General features: G+C 39.4%; 1 protein-coding gene across 3 annotated transcripts in view; it reads right to left on the bottom strand.

Moving 5' to 3' along the window:
* The window catches only part of WDR7 (WD repeat domain 7), a 376,910-nt gene that overhangs the window by 4,463 nt on the left and 352,581 nt on the right, over positions 1-19,866 (bottom strand). For all 3 annotated transcript variants that reach the window (XM_082667902.1, XM_082667904.1, XM_082667903.1), the window contains one exon: positions 4,327-4,431. In XM_082667902.1, coding sequence (XP_082524028.1) covers positions 4,327-4,431 — 105 coding nt within the window. The remainder of the gene's footprint in view (positions 1-4,326; positions 4,432-19,866) is intronic.

The raw sequence follows: 19,866 nt of genomic DNA, 5'->3' as shown, positions 1-19,866 counted from the left end.
AAATCAGGGCCTTATTGCTTTCTGGAGGTTCCCAAATAGCTTAAATATAAATAATGATGGCGAGCTTGATTTGCTAGTTCTCACTTGTACCAAGAGTAACAGTACATCATTGTTTAGTCCTCTTACAGAGCAGATCCAAATGATGCGGAAAATTGCCGGTTAAAATGAACTGGCGTCAACAGGCACACTGTGCTTTTAAAAAATCTAATTTCTCAGTTGATAAATAACTACAAAGTATTTTTCATTCTTTATGGATTTTCTATGAAAATGTGTATGAAGCTTGATTTCTGCTGGTGGCTCAAAAAGCTAGGGGCATCCGATAGGCTCAGACACATCCTTATTTTTAAGTCCTTCCTTCAAATTTAGCCACGTACAAGAAGTGGGCTGAAGGCTAAAGTGGGCAGGGAGAGAACATCTTATTGGAATGTGACAGGTGGAAAGGTTTCCCCAAAAAGTCCATTATTATATCTGGGTTCTCCTTGCAAGTTGAATCATCCTTCAGATGACTGATAAATGCTTTGTTAGGGTCAAACAGCCCTCCTGCCTCAGAACAGGGCTATGTGAAATTCTACACAGTACATAACGATTATGGTAGAAAACAGATGGAAAGACAAAGACTCTCATGTTAAGTATAATTTGTTGTTCCTCACACCAGCCTTTTCCTATGATCTCTTCAAATAAGAGATGAATCTGAAGTAGTAAGGGTGGGTATTGATTTTTCCAGTAAGCTCCATTGAAGAACTCTCACCAAAACAACTAGCCATTTTGTTATTCAATATTAATATTTGATCAGAGACTGGCTACAAATTTACTGGCATAAGTAAAGGCAATCTGAGTCCTGCATGAATGAAAACTACATGGAATTATAATATTTGGTCACATTAGCTTTTTTCTTCACTACCAAGGTAATAAATACTCATCGTGGAAAATTCAAATAATAAAGAGAAGTATAAAAAAGAAAGCAAAAATCCTCTGAAATATCATTTCCCAGAGACAATCACTAACCTTTTGGTAAACCTCTTCCCAGATCTCCAAGCCTATATCCACATAAGGAGAAGCAGGTTTAAGGAGTTTTACTTAAACAGGCTCATATTAAAAGGCAGTTGCACAATCCGCTTTTTTCATTCAACAAAATGTTGAGGGCAATCTTTTTATGTTAATGACTATAGATTTACATCATCCTTTTAAAATGGCTGAACAGTATTCTATTGGATGATGGAATAAAGAAAACTAAATGAAACCAATATCCATCTAATTTATTATTAGCATTCCTGGAAGAGGATACTTAATTGTTGGAGGGTGGTGGTAAAGTTCAGGTGACAGAATGATGGTTGTATTTCATTTCTAAACTCTCCTGGCTCACATACCAATGGATACACTGAAGTGAAATATTCAAATAGTAGGAATATGTTGTTGGAGAATCAAAGGGCTTGAAAGATTGCCAAATTACATCATTTAGCGGCTGAGTATGTAAACGAACTAACGGCAACCATGGCTTTTTCCTTCCCTTTAAAAATAATGCTTCACAAGACCAGTTCTGAGAAGATTATTTTCTGAACACACAGACATACATACAGATGTAATTCATCAAAACAGGAAGTGTTTTCATGCTATTCTCAGTGCAAGTAATGTTGCACCCAAACCTTTTACTAAGTCTCACTTGAGTAATTATCCAACCAGTAATTCTCATTAACACTCATTTCTCAGCAAAGATTTTAATAGCTGATGGCTTTTGTAAGGCTCTATATTTAATAAGGCTTCATTAAGTTTTCAAAATATATTGCAGTACATTTACTGGAATCATATAAAAGTATTATCATACATCATTAGACCTAAACAATACGTATATAGATAAATCAGCCCAGCCCATTTGGGGAGAGCCACGGTAGATCTAACACTGCTTTTTGGACTCCCTTTAATTCACATAAAAACCCACTATACTTCTGGAAGAGGTTTTATTGTATTTTCTTGAGAAAGTTGAAATGATATTTCTGTGTCTTCCACTTAGATTTTAAGACCAAGCTGGGTATAATTTAAGTAGGGAAGAAATGGGCCACATTTTAAATTCTGACATTGGGTTTAGAGGCAAGAAAGACCTGGGTGTTGCCTGAGTTGCTTGGGTGCTCTGTCTGCTGAACACCCACCCCTGCAAGTAACACAAGGTGCCCCTGGAGAAGAGAGTGCAGACGAAGGAAAGGAGCTGGGCAGAGCCGCATGGACAGACGCGCAGGGTTAAGTGCACTTGGCGAAGCCCGGAGGCAACAGCAGGAGCCTGGAGGACAGAAAGAGGTGCTTCAAAAAGACAGCATCTAAGGAACAATCTTGATCTCTGGGGTGAGGAAGATGCTAACGATAATTCCATCAATGAGCCGGGCAGCAACTCTGATAAACATAGAAAAAGATTCAAGGAAGGGATGAACATATCCAAATAGGTCTCTGAAGACCTAGATAAGGGGGAAAAGGTTTACCACTTAGACATTCAGGAAAATACTGGGGAAAGTTTCACATCTGGCCAATTTAGGAGGTATCCCTTTATATAAGGAAGTATATTTTCTTAGCAGGAAGAAAAATTGAACAACAAAAAAGAAGAGATCTGGTTTTGTTTATTCCCAAGAATAAAGCATGGGGCGAACACAAGCTCCTGGAAAGCAGGGACCCCAGACTGCTTGGTTCCATGTCCCTAAAGCTAGGCTGGCACCCCGCGCTTCCACACCAGATACACGCCAAATGAAGGGAGTTTCACATGGACACTCCTCCGGGATTTCAAGAGAACAGGAAATTCAGGAAAATGTGTATCAAAGTACAGTCGGTGTCACAGACACCACTGCGTTGGCAGAAAAGAACAGTTGGTAGAGACACTATCTACAGGACCAATGGGCAAGCGTTGTTTATGGACTTGCTGTGGGATTTCAGTGGGATAAAATACGAGTCCTGGGGTTACCCGCTAGGAAAAATGAAGACTCGGTGACATCTCTAAGGAAAAGTTTAATATGAGCCAATTAAGATGCTGGAGATATATTCTGGAAGAAAGGATAATAAGAAAACAGACTGGAAAACTAAATTAGAGGAAAAGTAGAAAAAGCTAGGACAGATCTGGAAGCTGTCATGCTTCAATAGCATGTGGTTAATTAAGCAATTTATTGTATCTGTTTTACATTACATTAGCTATTGAGTTTTTAAAAATCGTCACATTGTGAAGTCTTGTTTAAACTTTTATTTGCTTTTTTAGCTTTCAAAGCAATAAACTGAATCTCATAAAACATACCTGCATCCTAGGATAGGTAACAGAATTTTATATTAACTTGCGGCGGGGGGGAGTTGGTAATGTTTAACTTTTTTGTAATTATCAGGAGTAAGGTAATTAAAAAGAAGATGTGGGGCTTCCCTGGTGGCGCAGTGGTTGAGAGTCCGCCTGACGATGCAGGGGACACGGGTTCGTGCCCCGGTCTGGGAGGATCTCACATGCCGCGGAGCGGCTGGGCCCGTGAGCCATGGCGCTGAGCCTGCACGTCCGGAGCCTGTGCTCCGCAATGGGAAAGGCCACAACAGTGAGAGGCCCGCGTACCGCAAAAAAAAAAAAAAAAAAAAAAAGAAGATGCGATGGAGGTTAATCACTGAGGATGAAACAAGTTCTATTATAAAACTCAGTTGCTCAAATTAATATTCACTGTAATCATAATCGAACAGAGCTGTTCTCATGTACTGCCAGTCAGTGATACTCAGATTTTTGAAAATGTTTTAATAGCTTGGAAATGAAGAGCATTATGTGGAAATTCAGAAAGCCAACGCAAATGAGATAATACACATGGGGCATGAAGTTAATACGAGGTTGCCCTTTCCCCTATGCCCTGTTGGCGTTGTCTGGATGCCTTGTGTAAATTAACAGCCTGAGCAGTGCTCCGTGCCCCAATTCCTTTCGGGCCAGGCCCTCACTTACATCTGAATGATGCCTACCTCTCTCCAAACACCCACCCCTCCCTACCCTGAATGCCTGGCCCTTCCTTGATGTCACCATGTCTCAGCTCAGGTGTCGCTGCCTCTGTGAAGCCGGCCCACAACCTTACTCCCAGGTTCCCCCCGTACTGTGGTTACTTGCTGATTTACTTGCGTCTCCCTCAGACTGAAAGCTTGGTGAGAGCAGACCCCCTCCTTCTAGGTTGCTAATTGTATTCTCAGTAGCCCCTGCGTGCTGGCAGCTGGCACATAACCAGCAAGCAATAAGTACTTGATGTCTGTTGAAAGGAGGGAGGGAGGGCACAAGGGAGCCTCTCCCAGCACAAGCGGATCGTGCACCACACGTCAAGACCCTGCAGCATGTTCACTTACCTGCCAGAAGGAAATGTGGCTGTCTGTGTTTGAGTAGGTGGCAAGATATCGTCCATCAGGAGCAAAGGCCACGGCAGTGATGGGTCCCTTGTGACCATGGATTGTCTGAAAGAGAATTCAGAGTCATTCATCGTATGCACTGCACAGAGCTGCTACGCATACGGATGCAAATACGTTCAATGCTGAAAAAGTTATGTCATGGCTATTAGAAACCATTAACGTTCTTTACTTCAAATTTAGGTTAGAAAAAGAGGAAAAGCAACCAAAGTTCTCTCACTGATACATCCAGGGGCTTTGACCTTGTTCTGAGGAGTCCACCTGTCTCCTACTTGGGAGGACAGCATGAGTCCGAAGGAAAAGCATATATTAACGGGCAAACCAATGTGTTAATTCATTTATGTCCATGAGACGGAAGAATTTTACAATTAATTAGGAAGGTGAAAAACTGATCACCAAATCTACCCAGGAACTTCATCTGAAATGAAAACCAATCAAAGCTGTGTCGTAACATCCCCGCTCTGGAAGGAGTCAAAAACTATAATTCCAACCCCTTAATAATTATGCATCTTTCACATTTTACGCTTCACTTCCCACCAACAGCACTGTGTTTAAATGCATATGGTCACGATTAGTACACATACATACACGCATGAATTGGAGGTTTGAGCACACATATAAGTTAAATGCTATTAAAAACAAGTTAACAGGGATAATTCTGAGCCTTTGCCAAATAGCTATCATTGATTTAACCATGAATAAAAAATAAAGGATGTTGTATTTTAGACGCGGTCTTTGATAAAAGGTCTTTACTAAGAAAAAATTACACTCACGTTTAATGATATTAATAGTTACCGAAAAGACTGAAATACTTAGCAAATTAGCGTAATACTGTATTGTTTCTACACAAACTATTAAAGACCGTATCTCTACCACATGAAGCAATATTCAGTCTGCTTACAACGGGAGGTTGGTCTCCCCTCTTGGTTAGGAAAGAATGGGGAAAGGTGTTCCCTTAAACTAAGGCAATGCTAGGAAGGGTTGTTTCCATCTGCTGTTTCTTGATGACGAACTGTGAGCCTTGAGTCTTGGTGGGAGCTTCAAGCTCACTGCGTGATTCAGGGCCCCTCCACCTCCGCCCTGCCACACCCATACTGTGAATTTCAGTAAGACACTTCTCACAATTCATATCTGAGTGATTACAATGAGGAAGGGAGACAGGGATGGGGGTGTGGGAACGTTCCTCAGTGCTTCTTGGGTTTCGTTCTTTCCTGTCATTAGACAAGGCGCTGTGGGATCCAAAATAATGCCTGTTTTTCAACACTCAGAGAAAAAAATGTTATACTGGTAGCACTGGGCTTTGGGCCGGCAGAGGACACGGCTCTGAGTCAGACTGCCTGCCTTGCACTCGGGCTCCACTGCTTACTGTGGAAGCCGGCGCAAGTTATTGACGTCCCTTAACCTCAAGAGCACCCATGTCTATGAAGCAGAGGTGACGATGATGATGTTGATAACGATATTGAGAATGACACTGATAATTCCTGCCTCAAAGAGCTTTGTGAAGATTAAATGAGTTAGTACATATATAGCCCTCTGCACAATGCACGGCACATAATAAGAATTCAATGAATATTAATATTTGTGTTACTCCTCCTTATTTAAAGATGATCAGATGAATATACTTGAAAGTTGCTAAGACAGTAGATCTTAGATGTTCTTACCACAAAAAAGAAATGGTAGTCACATGATGGTATGGAGGGGTTAGATAACGCCAGGGTGAGTGACCATTTGCAATATATAAGTGTATCAAATCGTCACGTTGTACACCTTAAACTTACACGTTATATGTCAATTATATCTCAATAAAGCTGAAAAAAAACATGACCAGACAAATGTAAACAATCACAAAAATCAATTACTTGAGTATGCCACTTAATGAACCCCCAAAAAATCATATACGAAACCAGATTATACATATATTGGGTTTGACCTGCAAAATGATTTTTAAAAACAGTTTCTGAGCCTATATTCTAATTCATTAAACATCACTTAAAATCAAGATTTCTAGCCTCTCCTGGAAAAGCCCAGGAATGCTTCCACTCTGGCAATCCTGGGTCTTTGCACGTGGCAACATGGGCCAGGCTGAGCGGAGGTGCCCTGTGGGCCTGGGCGTTTGCTCTCATGTCCCAGCCCTGACTCAAGCGGGTCTGTGTACTTAACACCAACTGCCTGACTCCCTTATTTCCTGTCTGGTCCCTCATGGCATTTAATGCAACCTTTCCACTAAAAATATTTCATTCAAAATAGTTTCTTCCATGCTCTGGGGTCCTGGTATGCATCAAAAGTGTGAGCACACTAAAAGCGCCTCTAAAAGCTTGCCCTTCTTGCAAGCCCCCCTCTCCACCAAAGCCCAGCTCCACGTAGAGGTGGATTCAACCCTCCTGCTGGAGTTAGGGCCCCTAAGTCTCAAAGCAGAATGCTAAGCCTGCCTCCTTCAGATTAGCATCCCTCCCTAATCAGCAAGCAGAATGTGCTTCAGATAAGAAGAGAGTGCAAGAGTGAGCAGGCTGTAACCCAGAAGGTCCAAAAGGATGTACCAACCCAATGATCTCCTTAACATACCCCTCCGTGAGGTTGGCTAAGGTGGCCCTGTAGTAAAGGCAGAAAGCCAAGCACACAGGCTCCTAATATTCATATTATATCTTCATCCTTTATAGTGTTTGGAACTTGAATACTTCCACGTCAGCTGAAGACACTCTTCATTATGTTATCTAGTGTCTGTGAATTAAGTTCATCTTGGAATTTTCTGCCAGGAAAATGTTGATCTTTCCAGATAAATTTTGTTGGTTTCTTTTATCATGAAAAGATAATTACACAATCTCACACGAGCTTGCTTTCCTGCCAGGAAACTCAGAACTATATTTATGCTCATTCTAGGCGTCTAGTAATAAATACTTCTTCCTCATTTGACTAATCACGGTCCTGTTTTCCTTCATTGTTTTTATTGTCAAGGTGAGATACTGAGTTTAATGTGTTAGTTTCTTTAAAGTCTGTTTTGAACAAAGGGGAACTATACTTTAGATCAGAACACATCAACACACACACACACACACATACACACACACACACACACACACACACAGTGTGATACTGCGAGGTGCCCCACAGGCTGTCTTTCAAAGCAACATAGAGAAAAACCACAGGGTACTGACTGCAGTGTCAGCTGATAGACCTGTTGTCTCCTAAGAAAGCAAGTACCACTCATGGTAGCTCAGGGAAGCTCACTATTTTAAATGGTTTGGTACATCTGGTGAGTTCATTACAGGCTCAGCCTGAGAGGTGCTTCAGTCCCCAGTGTAATGGAAATGTTGCCATTGTCTTTTGTTCAGAATCTCTGAATTTCTCTCAGATCTGCGCAGGTACCACCTGAACTGACTTCAACCCTCTATTCTGGCATGAGATGCAGCTCTGTGCGGATCACAGTGAACTTGTAAGTGCTTTGTGATGGGGCAAACCCAATGGTTTGGGATCTTAAACGCTCAACTAGAAAGAACATTTTCCAAAACAATGGGTTTCAAAATAAAAGGAGGTTTGGTTTACTTTTTATACGTGGATGAGTATCATATGCCTTGTTATATTTTTAGTCAAAAAAATTGCTGTCTTGAAAAGACAGAAATAGAATATAAAGAAATTAATCTAATTCAAGAAGTGCTATGAACAATAAAAGAAATCAAGCAATTATTCCTAGCAGGAGACAGAGTGCTGAATTGTTAAACACTCTCTCCCCCTCTTTCTTATGAAAGAAAAGGAACTGAGAGGCCTCATTAATAAGAAGCAACACTTGCACTTACCCAACAGTTTTTAACAGGCACATTCAATGTGCTCGGCAAAGAATATAATTAACCCTGTTGTACAGAGGAGGAGAAACACAGATTTCCAAAATGATTTGGTCAGCATCAATACAAATTATGACTTTCTAGAATGTTCTCTAAAACTGCTCTCTCTTCCTGGAGTTCTTGCTATTCAGCTTCCAAATGTCAAATTTGAGAATTGAAACCAAGATGTAGGACTCTACTGCACCCACTTTACAGACTGAACAAGATCAAAGAGAACATCTAGTCATTTCCAGGCCTCGTCACTTTTTTAAAGGGGAGGAAAATACTCCAGCCAAACAAAATTTCCTACTTTTAACATAAATTCTGAAGAAGAGATTTCCAAATGCAGGTACAATTTTGCTATCATAAACACCATCACAAGGGAAAGACTTATAAAGGACTGACCCATGTATTTTGTATAACAGTTACTAAACTAAAATAAAAAAAAAAAGGACTTTGACCGAACTTTCACAGCCCCAGGGTCTGTAGGGCCTGAGAGGGAAGGGGGCCACCCTGGTCGCAGGCCTTCTTGGGGAGCAGTACGGCCGGCTCAGGAGGAAAACAGGCAGCGACAGTCTGAGGGGTGACTGAAGCTGAGCTGCAGGTGTGTCCCCAGTTGGCTGCGCATGGTCTCTGAAATTTCTACAAATACAATTGTGCTTTCAGTTGAGGCGTTTTCCCTAGCATGTGCTCTGGCAGACAGCAAACAGGACAAACCTGCTTTCATGAGATACAAGCATGGCAGATGCCTTGAGTTTAGGGTGAGCCTGAATGAAGTGTCCATCTGTGTACAAACACAGGAAAGAGCTGGAGACAGGCCAGATATACAGGGAAGTGAGTGCTCAGGAAGTGAGGACGAGCCCCGAAAAGAAAAGGAGAGGCAACAGCAAAGACCTACAAATACCTGCATTTTCCTAGGGCTGGTCCTTTACTGATAACAAACAACGCAAAGTGAGGTTCAGGACACGCTCTCCTCTGTACCCGAAGCACCAACCCAACATCTGGCATCTCTTCCCAACAGCAGCCAAAGTCAGGAACAGGCGGATAAGGAAGGTGGATCAGGGTCTGATCTGCGTGCCTTTCTGACATCCCAGTACAGGCTGCTGATTTCCCCGCTGACCGGTAGGGAGGGAACGGCTCAAGGCGGAGGGGAGACAAAGACATTGCTCTGACAGCTTTGTTTGTTAGGCAAGGGGGAGACTCATCAAAAAAAGAGCCATTTCAAAAGAGTTGCAAAGTTAAGAATTAATTATGTTCAAGAAAAAAATACCCCTTTCCTTTCTCCGAAGCAACCAATTTGTGAAAATTGTATTATATATTTAAGGTTCACCTGCTCAAGGAAACAAATGATTTAGGCAGATGATAACACATTTAAAAAAAAGTCTCATCTATGGCCGATTAGGAGGCCCGAGTCAAATTTAATTCCCACTATGAACTAAGCCTTCTGCAGCCCTTTTGTGTGTGGGATCTTAAGGCCATATGACGTGGCCAGGAACATTGAAAGGCCACCCATTTTCTTTCGTATGTGCACGGGGCTGCCTTAAAGCAGGCCAGATGAAAATCCATTCTGTTTTCAAATCTCTCTAGAGAAGATGCCAAACCCCCTTTCTGTGTTTAACACTGTGCTGTCAGGAAAATTTTCCTTTTTCAAATCTAAATCCAGAATGCTACAGTGTAAGTAGGCTGCTTCCTCTGTTCTAGCCTCAGTAGAGATGGAGAACAGCTGGTCACCAATCTTAGTATGATAACCTTTTATAGCCTTGAAGGCTGTTACTGCAACTTGCTCCTTTCTTACTTATTTATTTTTTATTTTCAGGATTTAAAAAAAATTCAGTGACTACCATGTAACCTTTCCTTTCAGGTCTCATTTTCCAACTCTTAAAATAATTTCTGTAGCTTTTCCTTAAACTTCCTCCAAGCTTTCAAATCATGACATCTTAGAGTTGGATGGTATCTTAAAGGTCAACCACGTCTCAAAATGTGGGATTTCAAACCGGACTGAGTGCTGGAACAGGCAACTGGCTGTCGTTATAGTTTCTCATAACACCAAGCAGGAGGCCAGGACTATGCTTATTTTATCACAAACCTGCAACCATGGCTGGAAAAGCTGGTAAAGTTGTTGGCCTGCAGATAGCTGACGCCCCGCAGTCCTCACACCTGTGGGGAGAGGCAGGGTCCCTGAGCCCACTGCTATCATGGTAGATGAAGGAAAACTCTTTTCCTTGACCTTAAACAGAGGTTTAAAGATTAGAAGCTGCCTCACCCCTCTTCGGGAGTGGGGAAGTAGGTGGATGGTGGCCCCATTGCTCTCATCAGCAGTCTCTCTTCCTAGGGCCCTGAAGGTTTTCACCCTCCCATGAGCTCGCCTGTGCCCCCACAGAGGCAATACCCGCCTACAAGTACCGTAAATAGGCACTTCTTGAGGAAAGAATCATAAAACTAGGGACCCAGCTTTTTGTCACTTGGGACACAAAAGATGGAAACTAAAAGTATTGACTAAAATGGAGGTAAATGGGAAGTGCACTCCAAACATCCCCTAGCATTGAAAGGAGCCCAGCTTCTCTTACTGGCTGTACTATCCGTGACTGTGTAAGCATATCTGCCTCGATGCTGCCCTTTGGTGGTTCTACAATAATTTTGAACAGAGATCTGAGGGTTGAAAATGGGTTGTTCAACTCAATAATTTCTTTTCTCGATGGAGGGACAAGCCAATATTTTTTATTCACATTATGCCAACTCTATATTATAGAGTCAACCCATTGTGGCATTTGCCAATCCAAGGGGTATCAGAATGATTCAATGAATTGAGTTATTTTCTATCACTATCTAACTGAAAAGAATATATATTCAGGGCAAAGGACAAGTAGATATGATATCATTTTAACATCTTAATGGAAAACAGATTTAAGGATAAATATAATAAAGTTCGCTATCTTAAGTTATATTATAAGATATAATGCCTCCAGTAAACAGACTTTAGTCCCTAAAAATAGCTGCAGCATTTACTGTACATTTTCAGTTACTGAAAGTTACTTAAATGTCATTTGGGAATAAACTGACTGACACTGATGAATTAAAGGAGATTTTTTTGATATCTACATACTGGTAATCCTTAAGACACAGGCAATCGTTTTTGAAATTTCTTTGTGGAGGATTATAACCAACATGTGTGTGCACAACACACTTATCCAGGAATAGTAAGAATCAAAAAATGCTCAAGATTGCTTCACTATTGTAATTTAGGCATTAGTAAGAATTTCAGATTTTTAGGATACTGAGGCTTATATTTTCACTAATATCAATTATACATTATCAAAATTAATTTAAAAAGGAAGATCTACAAATGAACAAGTAGAGAGTAACCATTTAATAGTTGATTTCCAATCTTAAAATACTGTAGCCATCATAACAGCAACCTCTATGAAAAAAAATATCTACTGGTCTTAGGCATTGACTCCCTTCTATTCAATTGAGGAACTTTTTCAGATTCAAATAAATTTTCCGTAAGTCTCACCACTTAGTCTTTCTTCCTCTTTTTCTTGCTACAGATAATCAGGAGCTGACCACACATGTTTACCTGTATACACACACAAACACACACACACACACACACACACACACACACACCCGTCTTCTGCTTTACTAGAGCAAATATTTTCAGGATGCAGTAACTAAAAAATACCCACTTCAATTATAATAACTGATGTAGTATGTTTGTGTTGCGTGTGAGACTCTTTCAAGTTAAATAATGATAACAGAAGAAAAAAATCTAGTTTAAGACATAATTCCAACCGTAACATTTTTCATATACGTTAACATTTTAAAATAGAGTCATATTTAAAGATTATTTATGGATACTCAAATACTGAATACCTATATGATTTAGATAAATGTGCTTCAGTTTCAAATAAAAAGGATAGAGAATAAATTAATTGTTATCAACTATTCACACTGCTGGTATGAAATAATTGTAAGACATTTATTAAAGTATAACTTTCTGTAGCTTTTAAGAATATTCAAATGTTTTCTATAGATCTCAGACCCAAAGCTAAGTATTTTTTATCATATTTCTAATATAAATCTATTCAAACACATGATAGAAGTCTTAAAATGAACAAAGTTTTGCTTTTGTATTCTCAGACTATGAAGATTCTGATAAAAAAATTCTGTTGTTAAATAGTCAAAGGATTCCTGAGAAATTGGACCAACATAAAATGGTTATATAATTTTTCAAAGAAGACAGGAGAAAATATTCTTAAAGATAATACTGTGCCACAAAAGTAAAGCCCAATTGCTTCCACTTGGAATTCCTTAGGACATGGACTGTCGTATCTCTGTGCCCTCTCAAAAGACTGCAGGCCCTTCCATAGCAACCTTCAGCAGACATGTGTCCACGTGAACCAACGGGGACAGCAAACACATTCCTGAGGAATCGTCCATCCAGATGGACCTCAGCATTTTCGTGGGTTCTGATTTGAGTTAAGGCGAACACAGAAGATGGTTTTGGCTACAGCCTTAGGACAGGGCCTTCACCCAGGTGCTCTCCCACCTCTCTTTGGCCTGGTACAGTGCCTGGTGACACAAAACGGTCTTATGCAGATTGTACTAATATGGAATTTACATTTTTCAAAATCACATTTCAAAAGGATCTAATGTTTTCATCATTCCAAAAAGAGAAGTGACTTGAAAGTGTTAACGAAACCTAAAGCATTACATAAATTTCTAAAATTCATACGTGTATTATCCGATATATTACTATATCTTCTGGCTTATATTTATTTTGGAGAATGACAGAGTACATACACTAATAGAAACACAGATTCAAGAGTTTTATACTTTTATGTGTGGCTTATTAGGCTTCTTTAACTTATTAAAACAAAATCAGATTAGTCTGGAACATAACCTAATTAATACTGACCTATATTACAAGGTCTATTTCTTTTGTTAAGTCAAGACATGCCAAATTAGAAAACCGTAAAATCATCCTCCTATCTTTGAAGTATCATTCCATATTTTTAATATTAAAATAGTAATAAAACAATAAAATATATATGTAAATTTTTTTTCCAAATAGCAATTGAATTTTAAAACATTCCCTGGCAATTACTATGGCAAAATAACACTGATACTACTTGTCAGCCCTGACTTATTCTTAGACTACCCCATCTTTGTCTAGGGGATTAAAATTTGACCTTGTTGCTCTTTTGAATGGGCAAAATTTTCTGAGACACAATTTGCTTATTTGTAAAATAAGGATAATATCTTTCTTGCCTACCTCATGGGATTCAATATTTTTTGGAGAAATGTACTTTAAAATGTTTATCAAGAGCTTATTATGTTATAAGCCCCATGTTAGATATCAGTAGAAAGATGAGACATGGCCCCTTCCAGTGAATCTAGGAGACTGGGACAGGTTGACAGTAAGCACTAGTGTGTGACATACGAAATGGCATAACAGAAATGTGTGTTAGGTGCCATGGAAACACAGATGAATAAGCAGCAATTTCTGTTCAGGGGTAGATGTCAAAACAAGATACAGAAAGAAGGTGGTAGTGGAGTTGAGCTTTAAAGGAGAAGTTGGCCTGAAGGACAAGACTTGAAAGGCCCAGATCCCAGCAGATAGGTGAGGCAGACCTGTGAGAGTGAAGATGTGGGAGAGGTCCAGGAATTGTCCCTCTGCCACTGGGAGTGTCAGGGGGCAGAGGACGATGAGGAGGGACAGGTTTGGGGATGAGGGAAAAAGCTAGCTATGGCCAGGCTATAAACTGCCTTTTTCTTGTGCTAAGAAATTTGGACTTAGTTCATAGTCCCAAACTCCATAGGGAGTTTCCCAAAGTTTTAAAGTAAGAGGATGGTCAGATGAGACCAGTTTTTGGAAAATTCTGGCAGAGAGAGGAGAGAAATTAGAGAAAAGGGAATGGTTGGCAGGCAAATATAGTAGGTAAATTAAGAGTTGAATGAAGAACCAGATGCGGGCAGGAAAGAGAGGTCCAACTGGGCGGGTGGTGATGCTGTTTCCTGGACAGGGAAGCATAAGAAAAAGAAAGTGTTTTTAGTGGGGATGGGAGGGGTTGGTGGGACATCATCAGGGGGAAATAATAAGCTTAGTTTGGGAGATGTAGATATTAAGGTGGAGGGCTTGAGCAGGTAGTTGGAAATATGTCAGAAAATGAGAAAGAAAAATTTGGAGCTCAGGAAAAGATTTATGGAAGGAGAGACAGATTTGGGAGTTATTAGCACACAGACAGACGTTGAAGGCATAGATCCCGCACTCGGCAGTGTTCCTGGCACACAGCAGTCTCTCTGTGACTATCTGTTAAATAACTGAGTGTAAGGGGCTGAGATAACCCATGAAGAGCAGAAACAGTGAAAGGAGCAAAAGGATGCAGTTAAAATGACAGAGGACACTACCAGTGTAAGGCGTGGGCAGAAAAGAAAGAGCTGGTCTATTTTACAATTTGTAGACTTGAAATCTCAGTTTTTAACTAATATTTTTAAGTGACAGATTTCAAAGTTGTCCCCAGCGTACAAGTCACTTTTCAGGTAGAGAATTTTGCGATGAATCACTGCAGTTAATACCCAACAAAATTGCTTTGAAGTTTGATAACAATTTTATATTTTATTTATTTATTTATTTTATTTATTATTTTTTTTGCAGTACGCGGGCCTCTCACTATTGTGGCCTCTCCTGTTGCGGAGCACAGGCTCTGGACGCGCAGGCTCAGCGGCCATGGCTAACGGGCCCAGCCGCTCCGCGGCATGTGGAATCTTCCTGGACCAGAGCATGAAGCCATGTCCCCTGCATCGGCAGGCGGACTCTGAACCACTGTGCCACCAGGGAAGCCCACAATTTTATATATTAAATATAACTCTTTATCAAGCAGTAATTATTTAACTCAGATCAGTAAATAATTTATTAAAAAGGCAGATTGCTAGGATCAAAAGCATATATTTGAACTTCTAATTCCAAACAGCCAATACTAATCAACTGACAAAACTGACAGTCCAATTTCGCTAATTTTAACTTTGCTTAAATTTCATCAGTTATCCACAAATTCTGGTATTTCAGAAAGGTCGTTATACAATAGGGTTAAGACTTCCCTGAGTATAACTATAAAAAGACAAAAAAGATATACTATTAAAAGGAAAGATAAAAAGGATTTAAAACGGAACTTGTATGCCTGTGTATGTGTGTATGCATGTATACACACACATATGTATTTGGTTGCTCACTTTGATATACAGATCCTTTTCAAAAATGAAAGGAGAAATATTTTAACCAAATTAATGATTTATAAAGACTCATATTAATGATCACAATCACCAACTTTGTTCTGATAGAAATTTCACTGATTTACTAGATTCATAAACTAGAATCAATGCAAGATATACTGGATAATTTACTACTAATTATAGTCACACAATGCATATTTAAGCAAGCGCTCCCTATAGTTTGGTCAAAGGGAAGTCACTTACACACAAAGGAAAATGAATTAAATATCCTCGTGCTGAGAGTAAGCTCTACAGGAATATCTATTTGATACCCCTAGAGTGGGAGATATGCTGGCTGAAACATTTTTATCTTTAATGCAATCACATTGTCTAATGATAAGCCAAACTAAAAGGCCAATTCATTATGAAATTCAATATCAGGACCATCAAACTCTTTAGCACTTAATAAGCAATTAATATTTGTCAATGAAAAAATGTTTTGGTAACACAAGGTGAAAATCAATAACCCTAGCCCACTTGTTGCATTCTGTAGCACTGACAAGCTATCCAAATAACTACAATCCTTAAGGGAAACAAGTGCTTTGATGTTTTAATTTATGTTCTTCCCAAGGAAACATGAATCCTTTGAAGCTTTTTGTTTATAACTCAGAATGCACTTTGTTAGTAATCTGCTTATAATTGCCATCATGTATGTAACCCACAGATGTGTGCCTTAAAACAACACACTATGACTTATGACAAATACTATTAAAAGCATACTTAATAGTATGCACACTAATTTTATTCACTTTTGAGCAAAAGCATGTAAAACTCAAGCAATAGCCCTCCATTTAATATAATATTTTCCTTTTAGGAGTAAGTATATAAAGAAGGCAGCATGGACACATTTCTGAAGGCTTAATAGATTATATATATGAACTCTGCATTAGCAAAAATGATTTTTAATAGAAGTATGATTTTTATTTTGGAGCTTTTCTTTAAGAGAATAACGCAAAAAAAGGAAACTAAGAATTACCTGTAACGTCACCACTTTTTTTTTTGAAGTACCTGTAATAAAACTGGAAACCCTACCCAACTATTCTTACTAATTAGATCTCAGGCCTCAGAAGAAACACCATGAGCCACTTGGCATACATCCTTCTAGACTTTCTATTAGCTTGTCTTTGAAATCATAAAGTTTAGCAGTTTTTTTCTAGTATGAACAATTTGGTATTCCTCTACACTATTTTATTTTTTTTAATAAAAATATTTGTTCAGAGATGAGACTTGTAGTTGTCAAACCATTTTAAATGTTAAAATTAAAATTGTGCACCATGTGGTGAGTGTATGCTCCCCCCCACACCCAAATCTGCTTCTGCTTTAAAAAACAACAACAAAAAAGAGAAACATTATTTAACCCATTTAATTGCTTGTATAGCTTGGAAAAGGTAGAGACTCACTAACTATTTTTGTAAAACAATAAAAGGAATAAAAGGCAGGTGTGCTCTTTTAAAGGGGAGGGTTCTTGAGGACCTTCAAGATGGAGGCGGAGGTGGTGGAGATCACCTTCCACCCCACAAATATGTCAGAAATACATCTACATGTGGAACAACTCCTACAGAACACCACCTGAACTCTGGCAGAAGGCCTCAGACTTCCCAAAAGGCAAGAAACTCTCCACGTACCTGGCCGTGTGGCTGACAGGGTCTTGGTGCTCCAGCCAGGTGTCAGGTCTGAGCCTCTGAGGTGGGAGAGCCAAGTTCAGGACATTGGTCCACCAGAGACTTCCTGGGCCCTCGTAATATCAGTCGGCGAGAGCTCTCCCAGAGATCTCCGTCTCAACACTAAGACCCGGCTCCACTCAACGACCAGCAAGATTCCAGTGCTAAACACCCCACGCCAAACAACTAGCAAGACAGGAACACAACCCCACCCGTTAGCAGAGAGGCTGCCTAAAATCGTAGTAAGTTAACAGACACCGCAAAACACACCACTGGACGCGGTCTCGCCCACTAGAAAGACAAGATCCAGCCTCAACCACCAGAACACAGGCGCCAGTCTCCTCCACCAGGAAGCCTGCACAACCCACTGAACAAACCTTACCCACTGGGGGCAGACACCAAAAACAAAGGGAACTAAGAACCTGCAGCCTGTGAAAAGCAGACCCCAAACACAGTAAGTTAAGTGAAATGAGAAGACAGAGAAATATGCAGATGAAGGAGCAAGGTAAAAACCCACCAGACCAAACAAATGAAGAGGAAATAGGCAGTCTTCCTAAAAAAGAATTCAGAGTAATGATAGTAAAGATGATCCAAAATCTTGGAAATAGAATGGACAAAATACAAGAAACGTTTAACAAGGACCTAGAAGAACTAAACAGCAAACAAACAATGATGGACAACACAATAAATGAAGTTAAAAATTCTCTAGAGGGAATCAATAGCAGAATAACTGAGGCAGAAGAACAGATAAGTGGCCTGGTAGACAAAATAGTGGAAATAACTACTGCAGACCAGAATAAAGAAAAAAGAATGAAAAGAACTGAGGACAGTCTCAGAGACCTCTGGAACAACATTAAACACACCAACATTTGAATTATAAGGGGTCCCAGAAGAAGGAGAGAAAAAGAAAGGGACTGAGACAATATTTGAAGAGATTACAGTTGAAAACTTCCCTAATACAGGAAAGGAAATAATCAACTCCAGGAAGCACAGAGAGTCCCATACAGGATAAACCTAAGGAGAAACATGCCAAGACACATATTAATCAAACTATCAAAAATTAAATACAAAGAACAAATATTAAAAGCAGCAAGGGAAAAGCACCAAATAATATACACAGGAATCCCCATACGGTTAACAGCTGATTTCTCAGCAGAAACTCTGTAAGCCAGAAGAGTGAGGCAGGATATATTTAAAGTGATGAAAGGCAAAAACCAACAACCAAGATTACTCTACCCAGCAAGATTCTCATTCAGATTTGATGGAGAAATTAAAACCTTTACAGACAAGCAAAAGCTAAGAGAATTCAGCAGCACCAAACCAGCTTTACAACAAATACTAAAGGAACTTCTCTAGGCAGGAAACACAAGAGAAGGAAAAGACCTACAATAATAAACCCCCCAAAATTAAGAAGATGGTAATAGAAACATACATATCGATAATTACCTTACATGTAAATGGATTAAATGCTCCAACCAAAAGACACAGACTGGCTGAATGGATACAAAAACAAGACCCATATATATGCTGTCTACAAGAGACCCACTTCAGACCTAGGGACACATACAGACTGAGTGAGGGGATGGAAAAAGATATTCCATGCAAATGGAAATCAAAAGAAAGCTGGAGTAGCAATTCTAATATCAGACAAAATAGACTTTAAAATAAAGACTATTACAAGAGACAAAGAAGTACACAACATAATGATTAAGGGATCCATCCAAGAAGAAGATATAACAATTGTAAATATTTATGCACCCAACATAGGAGCACCTCAATACATAAGGCAAATGCTAACAGCCATAAAAGGGGAAATCGACAGTAACACAATCATAGTGGGGGACTTTAACACCCCACTTTCACCAATGGACAGATCATCCAAAATGAAAATAAATAAGGAAACACAAGCTTTAAATGAAACATTAAACAAGATGGACTTAATTGATATTTATAGGACATTCCATCCAAAAACAACAGAATACACTTTCTTCTCAAGTGCTCATGGAATATTCTCCAGGATACATCATATCTTGGGTCACAAATCAAGCCTTGGTAAATTTAAGAAAATTGAAATTGTATCAAGTATCTTTTCTGACCACAACGCTATGAGACTAGATATCAATTACAGGAAAAAAAACTGTAAAAAATACAAACACATGGAGGCTAAACAATAAGCTACTAAATAACCAAGAGATCACTGAAGAAATCAAAGAGGAAATAAAAAAATACCTAGAAAAAAATGACAAAGAAAACACGATGACCCACAACCTATGGGATGCAGCAAAAGCAGTTCTAAGAGGGAACTTTATAGCAATAGAATCCTACCTCAAGAAATGAGGGATATGTCAAATAAACAACCTAACCTTACACCTAAAGCAATTAGAGAAAGAAGAACAAAAACCCCCCCCCCAAAGTTAGCAGCAGGAAAGAAATCATAAAGATCAGATCAGAAATAAATGAAAAAGAAATGAAGGAAATAATAGCAAAGATCAGTAAAGCTAAAAGCTGGTTCTTTGAGAAGATAAAGAAAATTGATAAACCATTAGCCAGACTCATCAAGATAAAAAGGGAGAAGACTCAAATCAACAGAATTCGAAAGGAAAAAGGAGAAATAACAACTGACACTGCAGAAATATAAGGGATCATGAGAGATTACACAAGCAACTCTAAGCCAATAAAATGGACAACCTGGAAGAAACGGACACATTCTTAGAAAAGCACAACATTCCGTGACT

The sequence above is a fragment of the Grampus griseus genome, assembly GCF_964374135.1.
Source record: "Grampus griseus genome assembly, chromosome: 12".
In the NCBI taxonomy this organism is placed as follows: Eukaryota; Metazoa; Chordata; class Mammalia; order Artiodactyla; family Delphinidae; genus Grampus; species Grampus griseus.
Note: the sequence above shows the minus strand (reverse complement) of the source record. Positions and strands in the feature narration are given on the sequence as shown.